Here is a 19,523-nt window from a genome sequence, read left to right as displayed (position 1 = left end):
GTGTAGACTAGTGGTTAGAGTGGAGGGGTGGCTGGTAGCCTAGTGGTTAGAGTGGAGGGGAGGCAGGTAGACTAGTGGTTAGAGTGGAGGGGTGGCAGGTAGACTAGTGGTTAGAGTGGAGGGGTGGCAGGTAGACTAGTGGTTAGAGTGGAGGCAGGTAGACTAGTGGTTAGAGTGGAGGCAGGTAGACTAGTGGTTAGAGTGGAGGCAGGTAGCCTAGTGGTTAGAGTGGAGGGGCGGCAGGTAGCCTAGTGGTTAGAGTGGAGGCAGGTAGCCTAGTGGTTAGATTGGAGGCAGGTTTGCCTAGTGGTTAGAGTGGAGGGGCGGCAGGTAGACTAGTGGTTAGAGTGGAGGGGCGGCAGGTAGCCTAGTGGTTAGAGTGGAGGCAGGTAGACTAGTGGTTAGGGTGGAGGGGCGGCAGGTAGCCTAGTGATTAGAGTGGAGGGGCGGCAGGTAGCCTAGTGGTTAGAGTGGAGGGGCGGCAGGTAGCCTAATGGTTAGAGTGGAGGGGAGGCAGGTAGACTAGTGGTTAGAGTGGAGGGGTGGCAGGTAGACTAGTGGTTAGAGTGGAGGGGTGGCAGGTAGACTAGTGGTTAGAGTGGAGGGGTGGCAGGTAGACTAGTGGTTAGAGTGGAGGCAGGTAGACTAGTGGTTAGAGTGGAGGCAGGTAGCCTAGTGGTTAGAGTGGAGGGGCGGCAGGTAGCCTAGTGGTTAGAGTGGAGGCAGGTAGCCTAGTGGTTAGAGTGGAGGCAGGTTCGCCTAGTGGTTAGAGTGGAGGGGCGGCAGGTAGACTAGTGGTTAGAGTGGAGGGGCGGCAGGTAGCCTAGTGGTTAGAGTGGAGGCAGGTAGACTAGTGGTTAGGGTGGAGGGGCGGCAGGTAGCCTAGTGGTTAGAGTGGAGGGGCGGCAGGTAGACTAGTGGTTAGAGTGGAGGGGCGGCAGGTAGCCTAGTGGTTAGAGTGGAGGCAGGTAGACTAGTGGTTAGAGTGGAGGCAGGTAGCCTAGTGGTTAGAGTGGAGGGGCGTCAGGTAGCCTAGTGGTTAGAGTGGAGGCAGGTAGCCTAGTGGTTAGAGTGGAGGCAGGTTCGCCTAGTGGTTAGAGTGGAGGGGCGGCAGGTAGACTAGTGGTTAGAGTGGAGGGGCGGCAGGTAGCCTAGTGGTTAGAGTGGAGGCAGGTAGACTAGTGGTTAGGGTGGAGGGGCGGCAGGTAGCCTAGTGGTTAGAGTGGAGGGGCGGCAGGTAGACTAGTGGTTAGAGTGGAGGGGCGGCAGGTAGCCTAGTGGTTAGAGTGGAGGGGCGGCAGGTAGCCTAGTGGTTAGAGTGGAGGGGCGGCAGGTAGACTAGTGGTTAGAGTGGAGGGGCGGCAGGTAGCCTAGTGGTTAGAGTGGAGGGGCGGCAGGTAGACTAGTGGTTAGAGTGGAGGGGTGGCAGGTAGCCTAGTGGTTAGAGTGGAGGGGTGGCAGGTAGCCTAGTGGTTAGAGTGGAGGGGTGGCAGGTAGCCTAGTGGTTAGAGTGGAGGGGTGGCAGGTAGCCTAGTGGTTAGAGTGGAGGGGTGGCAGGTAGCCTAGTGGTTAGAGTGGAGGGGTGGCAGGTAGCCTAGTGGTTAGAGTGGAGGGGTGGCAGGTAGCCTAGTGGTTAGAGTGGAGGGGAGGCAGGTAGACTAGTGGTTAGAGTGGAGGGGCGGCAGGTAGCCTAGTGGTTAGAGTGGAGGGGTGGCAGGTAGCCTAGTGGTTAGAGTGGAGGGGTGGCAGGTAGCCTAGTGGTTAGAGTGGAGGGGAGGCAGGTAGACTAGTGGTTAGAGTGGAGGGGAGGCAGGTAGCCTAGTGGTTAGAGTGGAGGGGCGGCAGCTAGACTAGTGGTTAGAGTGTAGAGGAGGCAGGTAGCCTAGTGGTTAGTGGAGGGGCGGCAGGTAGCCTAGTGGTTAGAGTGGAGGGGCGGCAGGTAGACTAGTGGTTAGAGTGGAGGGGCGGCAGGTAGCCTAGTGGTTAGAGTGGAGGGGCGGCAGGTAGACTAGTGGTTAGAGTGGAGGGGTGGCAGGTAGCCTAGTGGTTAGAGTGGAGGGGTGGCAGGTAGCCTAGTGGTTAGAGTGGAGGGGTGGCAGGTAGCCTAGTGGTTAGAGTGGAGGGGTGGCAGGTAGCCTAGTGGTTAGAGTGGAGGGGTGGCAGGTAGCCTAGTGGTTAGAGTGGAGGGGTGGCAGGTAGCCTAGTGGTTAGAGTGGAGGGGTGGCAGGTAGCCTAGTGGTTAGAGTGGAGGGGTGGCAGGTAGCCTAGTGGTTAGAGTGGAGGGGTGGCAGGTAGCCTAGTGGTTAGAGTGGAGGGGTGGCAGGTAGCCTAGTGGTTAGAGTGGAGGGGTGGCAGGTAGCCTAGTGGTTAGAGTGGAGGGGTGGCAGGTAGCCTAGTGGTTAGAGTGGAGGGGTGGCAGGTAGCCTAGTGGTTAGAGTGGAGGGGTGGCAGGTAGCCTAGTGGTTAGAGTGGAGGGGTGGCAGGTAGCCTAGTGGTTAGAGTGGAGGGGTGGCAGGTAGCCTAGTGGTTAGAGTGGAGGGGTGGCAGGTAGCCTAGTGGTTAGAGTGGAGGGGAGGCAGGTAGACTAGTGGTTAGAGTGGAGGGGCGGCAGGTAGCCTAGTGGTTAGAGTGGAGGGGCGGCAGGTAGCCTAGTGGTTAGAGTGGAGGGGCGGCAGGTAGCCTAGTGGTTAGAGTGGAGGGGTGGCAGGTAGCCTAGTGGTTAGAGTGGAGGGGTGGCAGGTAGCCTAGTGGTTAGAGTGGAGGGGAGGCAGGTAGCCTAGTGGTTAGAGTGGAGGGGAGGCAGGTAGCCTAGTGGTTAGAGCGGAGGGGCGGCAGCTAGACTAGTGGTTAGAGTGGAGGGGAGGCAGGTAGCCTAGTGGTTAGAGTGGAGGGGAGGCAGGTAGCCTAGTGGTTAGAGTGGAGGGGAGGGGAGGCAGGTAGACTAGTGGTTAGAGTGGAGGGGAGGGGAGGCAGGTAGACTAGTGGTTAGAGTGGAGGGGCGGCAGGTAGCCTAGTGGTTAGAGTGGAGGCAGGTAGCCTAGTGGTTAGAGTGGAGGCAGGTAGCCTAGTGGTTAGAGAGTAGGGGTGGCAGGTAGACTAGTGGTTAGAGTGGAGGGGAGGCAGGTAGGCTAGTGGTTAGAGTGGAGGGGAGGCAGGTAGACTAGTGGTTAGAGTGGAGGGGAGGCAGGTAGCCTAGTGGTTAGAGTGGAGGGGAGGGGAGGCAGGTAGACTAGTGGTTAGAGTGGAGGGGAGGCAGGTAGCCTAGTGGTTATAGTGGAGGGGAGGGGAGGCAGGTAGACTAGTGGTTAGAGTGGAGGGGAGGGGAGGCAGGTAGACTAGTGGTTAGAGTGGAGGCATGTAGCCTAGTGGTTAGAGTGGAGGCAGGTAGCCTAGTGGTTAGAGTGGAGGCAGGTAGCCTAGTGGTTAGAGAGGAGGGGTGGCAGGTAGACTAGTGGTTAGAGTGGAGTGGAGGGGAGGCAGGTAGGCTAGTGGTTAGAGTGGAGGGGAGGCAGGTAGACTAGTGGTTAGAGTGGAGGGGCGGCGGTTAGACTAGTGGTTAGAGTGGAGGCAGGTAGCCTAGTGGTTAGAGTGGAGGGGTGGCAGGTAGCCTAGTGGTTAGAGTGGAGGGGAGACAGGTAGACTAGTGGTTAGAGTGGAGGGGAGGCAGGTAGCCTAGTGGTTAGAGCGGAGGGGATGCAGGTAGCCTAGTGGTTAGAGTGGAGGGGCGGCAGCTAGACTAGTGGTTAGAGTGTAGAGGAGGCAGGTAGCCTAGTGGTTAGAGTGGAGGGGCGGCAGGTAGCCTAGTGGTTAGAGTGGAGGGGCGGCAGGTAGCCTAGTGGTTAGTGGAGGGGTGGTAGGTAGACTAGTGGTTAGAGTGGAGGGGAGGCAGGTAGCCTAGTGGTTAGAGTGGAGGGGAGGGGAGGCAGGTAGACTAGTGGTTAGAGTGGAGGGGAGGCAGGTAGACTAGTGGTTAGAGTGGAGGGGCGGCAGGTAGCCTAGTGGTTAGAGTAGAGGCAGGTAGCCTAGTGGTTAGAGAGGAGGGGTGGCAGGTAGACTAGTGGTTAGAGTGGAGGGGAGGCAGGTAGGCTAGTGGTTAGAGTGGAGGGGCGGCAGGTAGCCTAGTGGTTAGAGTGGAGGGGTGGCAGGTAGCCTAGTGGTTAGAGTGGAGGGGTGGCAGGTAGCCTAGTGGTTAGAGTGGAGGGGTGGCAGGTAGCCTAGTGGTTAGAGTGGAGGGGAAGCAGGTAGACTAGTGGTTAGAGTGGAGGGGCGGCAGGTAGCCTAGTGGTTAGAGTGGAGGGGCGGCAGGTAGCCTAGTGGTTAGAGTGGAGGGGAGGCAGGTAGACTAGTGGTTAGAGTGGAGGGGAGGCAGGTAGCCTAGTGGTTAGAGTGGAGGGGAAGCAGCTAGACTAGTGGTTAGAGTGTAGAGGAGGCAGGTAGCCTAGTGGTTAGTGGAGGGGCGGCAGGTAGCCTAGTGGTTAGAGTGGAGGGGCTGCAGGTAGCCTAGTGGTTAGAGTGGAGGGGTGGTAGGTAGCCTAGTGGTTAGAGTGGAGGCAGGTAGCCTAGTGGTTAGAGTGGAGGCAGGTAGCCTAGTGGTTAGAGAGTAGGGGTGGCAGGTAGACTAGTGGTTAGAGTGGAGGGGAGGCAGGTAGCCTAGTGGTTAGAGTGGATGGGAGGCAGGTAGACTAGTGGTTAGAGTGGAGGGGAGGCAGGTAGCCTAGTGGTTAGAGTGGAGGGGAGGGGAGGCAGGTAGACTAGTGGTTAGAGTGGAGGGGAGGCAGGTAGCCTAGTGGTTATAGTGGAGGGGAGGGGAGGCAGGTAGACTAGTGGTTAGAGTGGAGGGGAGGGGAGGCAGGTAGACTAGTGGTTAGAGTGGAGGGGAGGCAGGTAGCCTAGTGGTTAGAGTGGAGGCAGGTAGCCTAGTGGTTAGAGTGGAGGCAGGTAGCCTAGTGGTTAGAGTGGAGGCAGGTAGCCTAGTGGTTAGAGAGGAGGGGTGGCAGGTAGACTAGTGGTTAGAGTGGAGGGGAGGCAGGTAGCCTAGTGGTTAGAGTGGAGGGGTGGCAGGTAGACTAGTGGTTAGAGTGGAGGGGAGGCAGGTAGACTAGTGGTTAGAGTGGAGGGGCGGCGGTTAGACTAGTGGTTAGAGTGGAGGCAGGTAGCCTAGTGGTTAGAGTGGAGGGGTGGCAGGTAGCCTAGTGGTTAGAGTGGAGGGAAGGCAGGTAGACTAGTGGTTAGAGTGGAGGGGCGGCAGGTAGCCTAGTGGTTAGAGTGGAGGGGTGGCAGGTAGCCTAGTGGTTAGAGTGGAGGGGAGACAGGTAGACTAGTGGTTAGAGTGGAGGGGAGGCAGGTAGCCTAGTGGTTAGAGCGGAGGGGATGCAGGTAGCCTAGTGGTTAGAGTGGAGGGGCGGCAGCTAGACTAGTGGTTAGAGTGTAGAGGAGGCAGGTAGCCTAGTGGTTAGAGTGGAGGGGCGGCAGGTAGCCTAGTGGTTAGAGTGGAGGGGCGGCAGGTAGCCTAGTGGTTAGAGTGGAGGGGTGGTAGGTAGACTAGTGGTTAGAGTGGAGGGGAGGCAGGTAGCCTAGTGGTTAGAGTGGAGGGGAGGGGAGGCAGGTAGACTAGTGGTTAGAGTGGAGGGGAGGCAGGTAGACTAGTGGTTAGAGTGGAGGGGCGGCAGGTAGCCTAGTGGTTAGAGTGGAGGCAGGTAGCCTAGTGGTTAGAGAGGAGGGGTGGCAGGTAGACTAGTGGTTAGAGTGGAGGGGAGGCAGGTAGGCTAGTGGTTAGAGTGGAGGGGCGGCAGGTAGCCTAGTGGTTAGAGTGGAGGGGTGGCAGGTAGCCTAGTGGTTAGAGTGGAGGGGTGGCAGGTAGCCTAGTGGTTAGAGTGGAGGGGTGGCAGGTAGCCTAGTGGTTAGAGTGGAGGGGAAGCAGGTAGACTAGTGGTTAGAGTGGAGGGGAGGCAGGTAGCCTAGTGGTTAGAGTGGAGGGGCGGCAGGTAGCCTAGTGGTTAGAGTGGAGTGGAGGCAGGTAGACTAGTGGTTAGAGTGGAGGGGAGGCAGGTAGCCTAGTGGTTAGAGTGGAGGGGAGGCAGGTAGCCTAGTGGTTAGAGCGGAGGGGAGGCAGGTAGCCTAGTGGTTAGAGCGGAGGGGAGGCAGGTAGCCTAGTGGTTAGTGTGGAGGGGCGGCAGCTAGACTAGTGGTTAGAGTGTAGAGGAGGCAGGTAGCCTAGTGGTTAGAGTGGAGGGGCGGCAGGTAGCCTAGTGGTTAGAGTGGAGGGGCGGCAGGTAGCCTAGTGGTTAGAGTGTAGACTAGTGGTTAGAGTGGAGGGGTGGCAGGTAGACTAGTGGTTAGAGTGGAGTTAGGTAGACTAGTGGTTAGAGTGGAGGCAGGTTCGCCTAGTGGTTAGAGTGGAGGGGCGGCAGGTAGACTAGTGGTTAGAGTGGAGGGGCGGCAGGTAGCCTAGTGGTTAGAGTGGAGGCAGGTAGACTAGTGGTTAGAGTGGAGGGGCGGCAGGTAGCCTAGTGGTTAGAGTGGAGGGGCGGCAGGTAGCCTAGTGGTTAGAGTGGAGGGGAAGCAGCTAGACTAGTGGTTAGAGTGTAGAGGAGGCAGGTAGCCTAGTGGTTAGTGGAGGGGCGGCAGGTAGCCTAGTGGTTAGAGTGGAGGGGCTGCAGGTAGCCTAGTGGTTAGAGTGGAGGGGTGGTAGGTAGCCTAGTGGTTAGAGTGGAGGCAGGTAGCCTAGTGGTTAGAGTGGAGGCAGGTAGCCTAGTGGTTAGAGAGTAGGGGTGGCAGGTAGACTAGTGGTTAGAGTGGAGGGGAGGCAGGTAGCCTAGTGGTTAGAGTGGAGGGGAGGCAGGTAGACTAGTGGTTAGAGTGGAGGGGAGGCAGGTAGCCTAGTGGTTAGAGTGGAGTGGAGGGGAGGGGAGGCAGGTAGACTAGTGGTTAGAGTGGAGGGGAGGCAGGTAGCCTAGTGGTTATAGTGGAGGGGAGGGGAGGCAGGTAGACTAGTGGTTAGAGTGGAGGGGAGGGGAGGCAGGTAGACTAGTGGTTAGAGTGGAGGGGAGGCAGGTAGCCTAGTGGTTAGAGTGGAGGCAGGTAGCCTAGTGGTTAGAGTGGAGTTAGGTAGCCTAGTGGTTAGAGTGGAGGCAGGTAGCCTAGTGGTTAGAGAGGAGGGGTGGCAGGTAGACTAGTGGTTAGAGTGGAGGGGAGGCAGGTAGGCTAGTGGTTAGAGTGGAGGGGAGGCAGGTAGACTAGTGGTTAGAGTGGAGGGGCGGCGGTTAGACTAGTGGTTAGAGTGGAGGCAGGTAGCCTAGTGGTTAGAGTGGAGGGGTGGCAGGTAGCCTAGTGGTTAGAGTGGAGGGAAGGCAGGTAGACTAGTGGTTAGAGTGGAGGGGCGGCAGGTAGCCTAGTGGTTAGAGTGGAGGGGAGACAGGTAGACTAGTGGTTAGAGTGGAGGGGAGGCAGGTAGCCTAGTGGTTAGAGCGGAGGGGATGCAGGTAGCCTAGTGGTTAGAGTGGAGGGGCGGCAGCTAGACTAGTGGTTAGAGTGTAGAGGAGGCAGGTAGCCTAGTGGTTAGAGTGGAGGGGCGGCAGGTAGCCTAGTGGTTAGAGTGGAGGGGCGGCAGGTAGCCTAGTGGTTAGAGTGGAGGGGTGGTAGGTAGACTAGTGGTTAGAGTGGAGGGGAGGCAGGTAGCCTAGTGGTTAGAGTGGAGGGGAGGGGAGGCAGGTAGACTAGTGGTTAGAGTGGAGGGGAGGCAGGTAGACTAGTAGTTAGAGTGGAGGGGCGGCAGGTAGCCTAGTGGTTAGAGTGGAGGCAGGTAGCCTAGTGGTTAGAGAGGAGGGGTGGCAGGTAGACTAGTGGTTAGAGTGGAGGGGTGGTAGGTAGACTAGTGGTTAGAGTGGAGGGGAGGCAGGTAGCCTAGTGGTTAGAGTGGAGGGGAGGGGAGGCAGGTAGACTAGTGGTTAGAGTGGAGGGGTGGCAGGTAGCCTAGTGGTTAGAGTGGAGGGGAGACAGGTAGACTAGTGGTTAGAGTGGAGGGGAGGCAGGTAGCCTAGTGGTTAGAGCGGAGGGGATGCAGGTAGCCTAGTGGTTAGAGTGGAGGGGCGGCAGCTAGACTAGTGGTTAGAGTGTAGAGGAGGCAGGTAGCCTAGTGGTTAGAGTGGAGGGGCGGCAGGTAGCCTAGTGGTTAGAGTGGAGGGGCGGCAGGTAGCCTAGTGGTTAGAGTGGAGGGGTGGTAGGTAGACTAGTGGTTAGAGTGGAGGGGAGGCAGGTAGCCTAGTGGTTAGAGTGGAGGGGAGGGGAGGCAGGTAGACTAGTGGTTAGAGTGGAGGGGAGGCAGGTAGACTAGTGGTTAGAGTGGAGGGGCGGCAGGTAGCCTAGTGGTTAGAGTGGAGGCAGGTAGCCTAGTGGTTAGAGAGGAGGGGTGGCAGGTAGCCTAGTGGTTAGAGTGGAGGGGTGGTAGGTAGACTAGTGGTTAGAGTGGAGGGGAGGCAGGTAGCCTAGTGTTTAGAGTGCAGGGGAGGGGAGGCAGGTAGACTAGTGGTTAGAGTGGAAGGGCGGCAGGTAGCCTAGTGGTTAGAGTGGAGGGGTGGCAGGTAGCCTAGTGGTTAGAGTGGAGGGGTGGCAGGTAGCCTAGTGGTTAGAGTGGAGGGGAAGCAGGTAGACTAGTGGTTAGAGTGGAGGGGCGGCAGGTAGCCTAGTGGTTAGAGTGGAGGGGCGGCAGGTAGCCTAGTGGTTAGAGTGGAGGCAGGTAGCCTAGTGGTTAGAGAGGAGGGGTGGCAGGTAGCCTAGTGGTTAGAGTGGAGGGGTGGTAGGTAGACTAGTGGTTAGAGTGGAGGGGAGGCAGGTAGCCTAGTGTTTAGAGTGCAGGGGAGGGGAGGCAGGTAGACTAGTGGTTAGAGTGGAAGGGCGGCAGGTAGCCTAGTGGTTAGAGTGGAGGGGTGGCAGGTAGCCTAGTGGTTAGAGTGGAGGGGTGGCAGGTAGCCTAGTGGTTAGAGTGGAGGGGAAGCAGGTAGACTAGTGGTTAGAGTGGAGGGGCGGCAGGTAGCCTAGTGGTTAGAGTGGAGGGGCGGCAGGTAGCCTAGTGGTTAGAGTGGAGTGGAGGCAGGTAGACTAGTGGTTAGAGTGGAGGGGAGGCAGGTAGCCTAGTGGTTAGAGTGGAGGGGAGGCAGGTAGCCTAGTGGTTAGAGCGGAGGGGAGGCAGGTAGCCTAGTGGTTAGAGTGGAGGGGCGGCAGCTAGACTAGTGGTTAGAGTGTAGAGGAGGCAGGTAGCCTAGTGGTTAGAGTGGAGGGGCGGCAGGTAGCCTAGTGGTTAGAGTGGAGGGGCGGCAGGTAGCCTAGTGGTTAGAGTGTAGACTAGTGGTTAGAGTGGAGGGGTGGCAGGTAGACTAGTGGTTAGAGTGGAGTTAGGTAGACTAGTGGTTAGAGTGGAGGCAGGTAGCCTAGTGGTTAGAGTGGAGGGGCGGCAGGTAGACTAGTGGTTAGAGTGGAGGGGTGGCAGATAGCCTGGTGGTTAGAGTGGAGGGGAGGCAGGTAGACTAGTGGTTAGAGTGGAGGGGTGGCAGGTAGACTAGTGGTTAGAGTGGAGGGGTGGCAGGTAGACTAGTGGTTAGAGTGGAGGGGTGGCAGGTAGACTAGTGGTTAGAGTGGAGGCAGGTAGACTAGTGGTTAGAGTGGAGGCAGGTAGACTAGTGGTTAGAGTGGAGGGGCGGCAGGTAGCCTAGTGGTTAGAGTGGAGGCAGGTAGCCTAGTGGTTAGAGTGGAGGCAGGTTCGCCTAGTGGTTAGAGTGGAGGGGCGGCAGGTAGACTAGTGGTTAGAGTGGAGGGGCGGCAGGTAGCCTAGTGGTTAGAGTGGAGGCAGGTAGACTAGTGGTTAGAGTGGAGGGGCGGCAGGTAGCCTAGTGGTTAGAGTGGAGGCAGGTAGACTAGTGGTTAGAGTGGAGGCAGGTAGACTAGTGGTTAGAGTGGAGGCAGGTAGACTAGTGGTTAGAGTGGAGGCAGGTAGACTAGTGGTTAGAGTGGAGGCAGGTAGACTAGTGGTTAGAGTGGAGGGGAGGCAGGTAGACTAGTGGTTAGAGTGGAGGCAGGTAGACTAGTGGTTAGAGTGGAGGCAGGTAGACTAGTGGTTAGAGTGGAGGGGCGGCAGGTAGACTAGTCGTTAGAGTGGAGGCAGGTAGCCTAGTGGTTAGAGTGGAGGGGAGGCAGGTAGACTAGTGGTTAGAGAGGGGCGGCAGGTAGACTAGTGGTTAGAGTGGAGGGTAGGCAGGTAGCCTAGTGGTTAGAGAGGGGATGCAGGTAGACTAGTGGTTAGAGAGGGGAGGCAGGTAGCCTAGTGGTTAGAGAGGGGAGGCAGGTAGACTAGTGGTTAGAGTGGAGGGGAGGCAGGTAGACTAGTGGTTAGAGTGGAGGGGAGGCAGGTAGCCTAGTGGCTAGATTGGAGGGGCGGCAGGTAGCCTAGTGGTTAGAGTGGAGGGGCGGCAGATAGACTAGTGGTTAGAGTGGAAGGGCGGCAGGTAGACTAGTGGTTAGAGTGGAGGGGCGGCAGGTAGCCTAGTGGTTAGAGCGGAGGGGAGGCAGGTAGCCTAGTGGTTAGAGTGGAGGGGCTGCAGGTAGCCTAGTGGTTAGAGTGGAGGGGAGGCAGGTAGACTAGTGGTTAGAGTGGAGGCAGGTAGACTAGTGGTTAGAGTGGAGGCAGGTAGACTAGTGGTTAGAGTGGAGGCAGGTAGACTAGTGGTTAGAGTGGAGGCAGGTAGACTAGTGGTTAGAGTGGAGGGGAGGCAGGTAGACTAGTGGTTAGAGTGGAGGCAGGTAGACTAGTGGTTAGAGTGGAGGCAGGTAGACTAGTGGTTAGAGTGGAGGGGCGGCAGGTAGACTAGTGGTTAGAGTGGAGGCAGGTAGCCTAGTGGTTAGAGTGGAGGGGTGGCAGGTAGACTAGTGGTTAGAGAGGGGCGGCAGGTAGACTAGTGGTTAGAGTGGAGGGTAGGCAGGTAGCCTAGTGGTTAGAGAGGGGATGCAGGTAGACTAGTGGTTAGAGAGGGGAGGCAGGTAGCCTAGTGGTTAGAGAGGGGAGGCAGGTAGACTAGTGGTTAGAGTGGAGGGGAGGCAGGTAGACTAGTGGTTAGAGTGGAGGGTAGGCAGGTAGCCTAGTGGTTAGAGTGGAGGGGAGGCAGGTAGACTAGTGGTTAGAGTGGAGGGGAGGCAGGTAGACTAGTGGTTAGAGTGGAGTGTAGGCAGGTAGACTAGTGGTTAGAGTGGAGTGTAGGCAGGTAGACTAGTGGTTAGAGTGGAGTGTAGGCAGGTAGACTAGTGGTTAGAGTGGAGGGGAGGCAGGTAGCCTAGTGGCTAGATTGGAGGGGCGGCAGGTAGCCTAGTGGTTAGAGTGGAGGGGCGGCAGGTAGCCTAGTGGTTAGAGCGGAGGGGAGGCAGGTAGCCTAGTGGTTAGAGTGGATGGGAGGCAGGTAGACTAGTGGTTAGAGTGGAGGGGAGGCAGGTAGCCTAGTGGTTAGAGTGGAGGGGAGGGGAGGCAGGTAGACTAGTGGTTAGAGTGGAGGGGAGGCAGGTAGCCTAGTGGTTATAGTGGAGGGGAGGGGAGGCAGGTAGACTAGTGGTTAGAGTGGAGGGGAGGGGAGGCAGGTAGACTAGTGGTTAGAGTGGAGGGGAGGCAGGTAGCCTAGTGGTTAGAGTGGAGGCAGGTAGCCTAGTGGTTAGAGTGGAGGCAGGTAGCCTAGTGGTTAGAGTGGAGGCAGGTAGCCTAGTGGTTAGAGAGGAGGGGTGGCAGGTAGACTAGTGGTTAGAGTGGAGGGGAGGCAGGTAGCCTAGTGGTTAGAGTGGAGGGGTGGCAGGTAGACTAGTGGTTAGAGTGGAGGGGAGGCAGGTAGACTAGTGGTTAGAGTGGAGTGGAGGCAGGTAGCCTAGTGGTTAGAGTGGAGGGGTGGCAGGTAGCCTAGTGGTTAGAGTGGAGGGAAGGCAGGTAGACTAGTGGTTAGAGTGGAGGGGCGGCAGGTAGCCTAGTGGTTAGAGTGGAGGGGTGGCAGGTAGCCTAGTGGTTAGAGTGGAGGGGAGACAGGTAGACTAGTGGTTAGAGTGGAGGGGAGGCAGGTAGCCTAGTGGTTAGAGCGGAGGGGATGCAGGTAGCCTAGTGGTTAGAGTGGAGGGGCGGCAGCTAGACTAGTGGTTAGAGTGTAGAGGAGGCAGGTAGCCTAGTGGTTAGAGTGGAGGGGCGGCAGGTAGCCTAGTGGTTAGAGTGGAGGGGCGGCAGGTAGCCTAGTGGTTAGAGTGGAGGGGTGGTAGGTAGACTAGTGGTTAGAGTGGAGGGGAGGCAGGTAGCCTAGTGGTTAGAGTGGAGGGGAGGGGAGGCAGGTAGACTAGTGGTTAGAGTGGAGGGGAGGCAGGTAGACTAGTGGTTAGAGTGGAGGGGCGGCAGGTAGCCTAGTGGTTAGAGTGGAGGCAGGTAGCCTAGTGGTTAGAGAGGAGGGGTGGCAGGTAGACTAGTGGTTAGAGTGGAGGGGAGGCAGGTAGGCTAGTGGTTAGAGTGGAGGGGCGGCAGGTAGCCTAGTGGTTAGAGTGGAGGGGTGGCAGGTAGCCTAGTGGTTAGAGTGGAGGGGTGGCAGGTAGCCTAGTGGTTAGAGTGGAGGGGTGGCAGGTAGCCTAGTGGTTAGAGTGGAGGGGAAGCAGGTAGACTAGTGGTTAGACTGGAGGGGAGGCAGGTAGCCTAGTGGTTAGAGTGGAGGGGCGGCAGGTAGCCTAGTGGTTAGAGTGGAGTGGAGGCAGGTAGACTAGTGGTTAGAGTGGAGGGGAGGCAGGTAGCCTAGTGGTTAGAGTGGAGGGGAGGCAGGTAGCCTAGTGGTTAGAGCGGAGGGGAGGCAGGTAGCCTAGTGGTTAGTGTGGAGGGGCGGCAGCTAGACTAGTGGTTAGAGTGTAGAGGAGGCAGGTAGCCTAGTGGTTAGAGTGGAGGGGCGGCAGGTAGCCTAGTGGTTAGAGTGGAGGGGCGGCAGGTAGCCTAGTGGTTAGAGTGTAGACTAGTGGTTAGAGTGGAGGGGTGGCAGGTAGACTAGTGTTTAGAGTGGAGTTAGGTAGACTAGTGGTTAGAGTGGAGGCAGGTTCGCCTAGTGGTTAGAGTGGAGGGGCGGCAGGTAGACTAGTGGTTAGAGTGGAGGGGCGGCAGGTAGCCTAGTGGTTAGAGTGGAGGCAGGTAGACTAGTGGTTAGAGTGGAGGGGCGGCAGGTAGCCTAGTGGTTAGAGTGGAGGGGCGGCAGGTAGCCTAGTGGTTAGAGTGGAGGGGAAGCAGCTAGACTAGTGGTTAGAGTGTAGAGGAGGCAGGTAGCCTAGTGGTTAGTGGAGGGGCGGCAGGTAGCCTAGTGGTTAGAGTGGAGGGGCTGCAGGTAGCCTAGTGGTTAGAGTGGAGGGGAGACAGGTAGACTAGTGGTTAGAGTGGAGGGGAGGCAGGTAGCCTAGTGGTTAGAGCGGAGGGGATGCAGGTAGCCTAGTGGTTAGAGTGGAGGGGCGGCAGCTAGACTAGTGGTTAGAGTGTAGAGGAGGCAGGTAGCCTAGTGGTTAGAGTGGAGGGGCGGCAGGTAGCCTAGTGGTTAGAGTGGAGGGGCGGCAGGTAGCCTAGTGGTTAGAGTGGAGGGGTGGTAGGTAGACTAGTGGTTAGAGTGGAGGGGAGGCAGGTAGCCTAGTGGTTAGAGTGGAGGGGAGGGGAGGCAGGTAGACTAGTGGTTAGAGTGGAGGGGAGGCAGGTAGACTAGTGGTTAGAGTGGAGGGGCGGCAGGTAGCCTAGTGGTTAGAGTGGAGGCAGGTAGCCTAGTGGTTAGAGAGGAGGGGTGGCAGGTAGCCTAGTGGTTAGAGTGGAGGGGTGGTAGGTAGACTAGTGGTTAGAGTGGAGGGGAGGCAGGTAGCCTAGTGGTTAGAGTGGAGTGGAGGGGAGGCAGGTAGCCTAGTGGTTAGAGTGGAGGGGAGGGGAGGCAGGTAGACTAGTGGTTAGAGTGGAGGGGTGGCAGGTAGCCTAGTGGTTAGAGTGGAGGGGTGGCAGGTAGCCTAGTGGTTAGAGTGGAGGGGTGGCAGGTAGCCTAGTGGTTAGAGTGGAGGGGAAGCAGGTAGACTAGTGGTTAGAGTGGAGGGGCGGCAGGTAGCCTAGTGGTTAGAGTGGAGGGGCGGCAGGTAGCCTAGTGGTTAGAGTGGAGTGGAGGCAGGTAGACTAGTGGTTAGAGTGGAGGGGAGGCAGGTAGCCTAGTGGTTAGAGTGGAGGGGAGGCAGGTAGCCTAGTGGTTAGAGCGGAGGGGAGGCAGGTAGCCTAGTGGTTAGAGTGGAGGGGCGGCAGCTAGACTAGTGGTTAGAGTGTAGAGGAGGCAGGTAGCCTAGTGGTTAGAGTGGAGGGGCGGCAGGTAGCCTAGTGGTTAGAGTGGAGGGGCGGCAGGTAGCCTAGTGGTTAGAGTGTAGACTAGTGGTTAGAGTGGAGGGGTGGCAGGTAGACTAGTGGTTAGAGTGGAGTTAGGTAGACTAGTGGTTAGAGTGGAGGCAGGTAGCCTAGTGGTTAGAGTGGAGGGGCGGCAGGTAGACTAGTGGTTAGAGTGGAGGGGTGGCAGGTAGCCTGGTGGTTAGAGTGGAGGGGAGGCAGGTAGACTAGTGGTTAGAGTGGAGGGGTGGCAGGTAGACTAGTGGTTAGAGTGGAGGGGTGGCAGGTAGACTAGTGGTTAGAGTGGAGGGGTGGCAGGTAGACTAGTGGTTAGAGTGGAGGCAGGTAGACTAGTGGTTAGAGTGGAGGCAGGTAGACTAGTGGTTAGAGTGGAGGGGCGGCAGGTAGCCTAGTGGTTAGAGTGGAGGCAGGTAGCCTAGTGGTTAGAGTGGAGGCAGGTTCGCCTAGTGGTTAGAGTGGAGGGGCGGCAGGTAGACTAGTGGTTAGAGTGGAGGGGCGGCAGGTAGCCTAGTGGTTAGAGTGGAGGCAGGTAGACTAGTGGTTAGAGTGGAGGGGCGGCAGGTAGCCTAGTGGTTAGAGTGGAGGCAGGTAGACTAGTGGTTAGAGTGGAGGGGAGGCAGGTAGACTAGTGGTTAGAGTGGAGGCAGGTAGACTAGTGGTTAGAGTGGAGGCAGGTAGACTAGTGGTTAGAGTGGAGGCAGGTAGACTAGTGGTTAGAGTGGAGGCAGGTAGACTAGTGGTTAGAGTGGAGGGGAGGCAGGTAGACTAGTGGTTAGAGTGGAGGCAGGTAGACTAGTGGTTAGAGTGGAGGCAGGTAGACTAGTGGTTAGAGTGGAGGGGCGGCAGGTAGACTAGTCGTTAGAGTGGAGGCAGGTAGCCTAGTGGTTAGAGTGGAGGGGAGGCAGGTAGACTAGTGGTTAGAGAGGGGCGGCAGGTAGACTAGTGGTTAGAGTGGAGGGTAGGCAGGTAGCCTAGTGGTTAGAGAGGGGATGCAGGTAGACTAGTGGTTAGAGAGGGGAGGCAGGTAGCCTAGTGGTTAGAGAGGGGAGGCAGGTAGACTAGTGGTTAGAGTGGAGGGGAGGCAGGTAGACTAGTGGTTAGAGTGGAGGGTAGGCAGGTAGCCTAGTGGTTAGAGTGGAGGGGAGGCAGGTAGACTAGTGGTTAGAGTGGAGGGGAGGCAGGTAGACTAGTGGTTAGAGTGGAGTGTAGGCAGGTAGACTAGTGGTTAGAGTGGAGTGTAGGCAGGTAGACTAGTGGTTAGAGTGGAGTGTAGGCAGGTAGACTAGTGGTTAGAGTGGAGGGGAGGCAGGTAGCCTAGTGGCTAGATTGGAGGGGCGGCAGGTAGCCTAGTGGTTAGAGTGGAGGGGCGGCAGATAGACTAGTGGTTAGAGTGGAAGGGCGGCAGGTAGACTAGTGGTTAGAGTGGAGGGGCGGCAGGTAGCCTAGTGGTTAGAGCGGAGGGGAGGCAGGTAGCCTAGTGGTTAGAGTGGAGGGGCTGCAGGTAGCCTAGTGGTTAGAGTGGAGGGGCTGCAGGTAGCCTAGTGGTTAGAGTGGAGGGGCGCCAGGTAGCCTAGTGGTTAGAGTGGAGGGGAGGCAGGTAGTCTAGTGGTTAGAGAGGAGTGGTGGCAGGTAGCCTAGTGGTTAGAGTGGAGGGTTGGCAGGTAGCCTAGTGGTTAGAGTGGAGGGGCGGCAGGTAGCCTAGTGGTTAGAGTGGAGGGGTGGCAGGTAGCCTAGTGGTTAGAGTGGAGGGGCGGCAGGTAGCCTAGTGGTTAGAGTGGAGGGGAGGAAGGTAGCCTAGTGGTTAGAGTGGAGGGGAGGCAGGTAGCCTAGTGGTTAGAGTGGAGTGGAGGGGCGGCAGGTAGACTAGTGGTTAGAGTGGAGGGGCTGCAGGTAGCCTAGTGGTTAGAGTGGAGGGGCGCCAGGTAGCCTAGTGGTTAGAGTGGAGGGGAGGCAGGTAGTCTAGTGGTTAGAGAGGAGGGGTGGCAGGTAGCCTAGTGGTTAGAGTGGAGGGTTGGCAGGTAGCCTAGTGGTTAGAGTGGAGGGGCGGCAGGTAGCCTAGTGGTTAGAGTGGAGGGGTGGCAGGTAGACTAGTGGTTAGAGTGGAGGGGCGGCAGGTAGCCTAGTGGTTAGAGTGGAGGGGCGGCAGGTAGCCTAGTGGTTAGAGTGGAGGGGAGGAAGGTAGCCTAGTGGTTAGAGTGGAGGGGAGGAAGGTAGCCTAGTGGTTAGAGTGGAGGGGAGGCAGGTAGCCTAGTGGTTAGAGTGGAGTGGAGGGGCGGCAGGTAGACTAGTGGTTAGAGTGGAGGGGAGGCAGGTAGCCTAGTGGTTAGAGTGGAGGGGTGGCAGGTAGACTAGTGGTTAGAGTGGAGGGGCGGCAGGTAGCCTAGTGGTTAGAGTGGAGGGGCGGCAGGTAGCCTAGTGGTTAGAGTGGAGGGGAGGAAGGTAGCCTAGTGGTTAGAGTGGAGGGGAGGCAGGTAGCCTAGTGGTTAGAGTGGAGTGGAGGGGCGGCAGGTAGACTAGTGGTTAGAGTGGAGGGGAGGCAGGTAGCCTAGTGGTTAGAGTGGAGGGGCGGCAGGTAGCCTAGTGGTTAGAGTGGAGGGGAGGAAGGTAGCCTAGTGGTTAGAGTGGAGGGGAGGCAGGTAGCCTAGTGGTTAGAGTGGAGTGGAGGGGCGGCAGGTAGACTAGTGGTTAGAGTGGAGGGGAGGCAGGTAGCCTAGTGGTTAGAGTGGAGGGGCGGCAGGTAGACTAGTGGTTAGAGTGGAGGGGCGGCAGGACAGCCTAGTGGTTAGAGCGTTGGACTAGAAACCGAAAGGTTGCTAGATCAAATCCCAGAGCTGACAAGCTAAAATTTGTCGTTCTGCCCCTGAACAAGACAGTTAACCATCTGTTCCTGGGCTGTCATTGTAAATAAGAATTTGTTCTTTAAACTGACTTGCCCAGTTAAATAAAGGTAAAATAACATTTTGTGAATGAAATGAAATCCATTCTGCAGGTTGTCATTCTGTTTAGTCACAGAGGAAGGCTGTGGTTCTCTGGCTTCAGCTCTGAGGTCAAACCCCTCCCACCTGAGAGAGCTGGACCTTACCCACAATCACCCAGGAGACTCCGGAGTGAAGCTGCTCTCTGCTATAGTGGAAGATCCACAATATAAACTGGAGAAACTCAGGTAAACACTACCCCACCCAAACAACTAAATCTTCTGACTTTTTTTAGACATGAAAAATAGTAGCGGAACAAAAAGAAGATGTTATATTATTTATTTATTTATTTATTTACAATACTTACAGTAGAGTGTATCTTGAAAACCGTTGTTTTTGCGATTTCCACAAGGAGACAATTATTTATGCATGTGCCAAAATTGTTTTGCTTCAAAATGAGGTCTGGTTAATTTTTTTAAATATTGTCCAAATAAGGCCTATGACATCACTTGTCTAAAATCCCCAACATTTGTGTTTGTTCTTCTGATTTCTCAGTGTGGATCATAACTCCGAGTGTTGGTTAAAATCAGCACTTAAGAAATGTAAGTCTGGGTGTAATGGAGCACTGCTTATGACAAGACCTCATGCCTACTTCAACCTACTTTAACCTACTTGAATCTACTTGAACCTACTTGAATCTACTTTAACCTACTTTAACCTACTTTAACCTAATTGAACATACTTCAACTACTTGCACCTACTTGAACCTACTTGAACCTACTTGAACCTACTTTAACCTAATTGAACATACTTCAACTACTTGAACCTACTTGAACCTACTTGAACCTATTTCAATCTACTTCAACCTACTTGAACCTACTTGAACCTATTTCAATCTACTTCAACCTAATTAAACCTACTTCAACCTAATTTAACCTACTTCAACCTACTTCAACCTAATTGAACCTACTTCAATCTACTTGAACCTACTTGAACCTACTTGCACCTATTTCAATCTACTTCAACCTAATTAAACCTACTTCAACTACTTGAACCTACTTCAACCTACTTCAACCTAATTGAACCTACTTAAACCTACTTCAACCTAATTGAACCTACTTCAACCTACTTCAACCTAATTGAACCTACTTAAACCTACTTCAACCTAATTGAACCTACTTCAATCTACTTCAACCTACTTTAATCTACTTCATGTTCTTCATTAAATTCGATGATATTTAGATGAAAACAAGATTAAAGTAGGATGACTAAAGTATGAAAAATTACTGTTTCTCTCTACAGTGATAAAGTTTGATCTTAAAGTGACTTGTCCTCCCCCCCTACCCCCTCCCCCACCCCCGTGTCAAACACTTGGATTCAGAAGGCGGGATTATTAAGGGCGTTTTGTGACATCCCATAAAGCCTCTCATTTGAATACACCAATGGTAACGTCTTATTCACTTACCCTAATTTAAATAAGTACCGCCTAGTAACCAACATCACAGAGGGGCGTGGTTTACGTAGCTAGGTAGCTAGTCTACTGGTAACTAAATGGGACTGCAGCGTGTCAGCAAATATAATTATAGGTTTCCCCTATTCATCGATGGCAAAGCTACACAGTCCTTGTAGGTTTCATCTGTGTCACCTGGCTAGCTAGGTCTTCAGCCAGCATGGAACAAAATCAAGGGAAGTGTTTCCCAAAACTCATATGCAGTGGTCATGTCATAACATCAAGAGACATGCCAAATGGAAAACTCACGTTGATGACATCATTGATAGTCAAAGTATATAAACATTGTCTGGCAGTCATATACTGGAAAAAAATAATTATAAACGCAACAATTTCAAAGGTTTTACTGAGTTACAGTTCATAGAAGGAAATTATTCAATTGTAAGTCATTCATTAGGCCCTAATCTATGGATTTCACATGACTGGGCAGGGGCGCAGCCATGGGTGGGCGTGGGAGGCCATAGGCTCACCCACACGTGCTCTGCAGTTGTGAAACCGGTTGGACGTACTGCCAAATTCTATAAAACTACGGAGGTGGCTTATGGTAGAGAAATTAACATTCAATTATCTGGCAACAGCTCTGTTGGACATTCCTGCAGTCAGCATGCCAATTGCACGCTCCCTCAAAACTTGAGACATCTGTGGCGTTGTGTTGTGTGACAAAATTGCACATTTTTGTGGCCTTTTATTGTCCCCAGCA

At 55.5% G+C, this 19,523-nt stretch overlaps 1 protein-coding gene across 2 annotated transcripts in view; it reads left to right on the top strand.

Annotated features, from left to right (window-relative positions):
* LOC129864152 (protein NLRC3-like) overlaps positions 1 to 19,523 on the top strand; it is a 56,383-nt gene that overhangs the window by 29,315 nt on the left and 7,545 nt on the right. For both annotated transcript variants that reach the window (XM_055936821.1, XM_055936822.1), the window contains 2 exons: positions 17,388 to 17,561; positions 17,869 to 17,915. In XM_055936821.1, coding sequence (XP_055792796.1) covers positions 17,388 to 17,561; positions 17,869 to 17,915 — 221 coding nt within the window. The remainder of the gene's footprint in view (positions 1 to 17,387; positions 17,562 to 17,868; positions 17,916 to 19,523) is intronic.

The sequence above is a fragment of the Salvelinus fontinalis genome, chromosome 10 (genome assembly GCF_029448725.1).
Source record: "Salvelinus fontinalis isolate EN_2023a chromosome 10, ASM2944872v1, whole genome shotgun sequence".
NCBI classification, from domain to species: Eukaryota; Metazoa; Chordata; class Actinopteri; order Salmoniformes; family Salmonidae; genus Salvelinus; species Salvelinus fontinalis.
The sequence above is the reverse complement of the archived record's forward strand: the minus strand, read 5'-3'. Positions and strand labels throughout refer to the sequence as shown.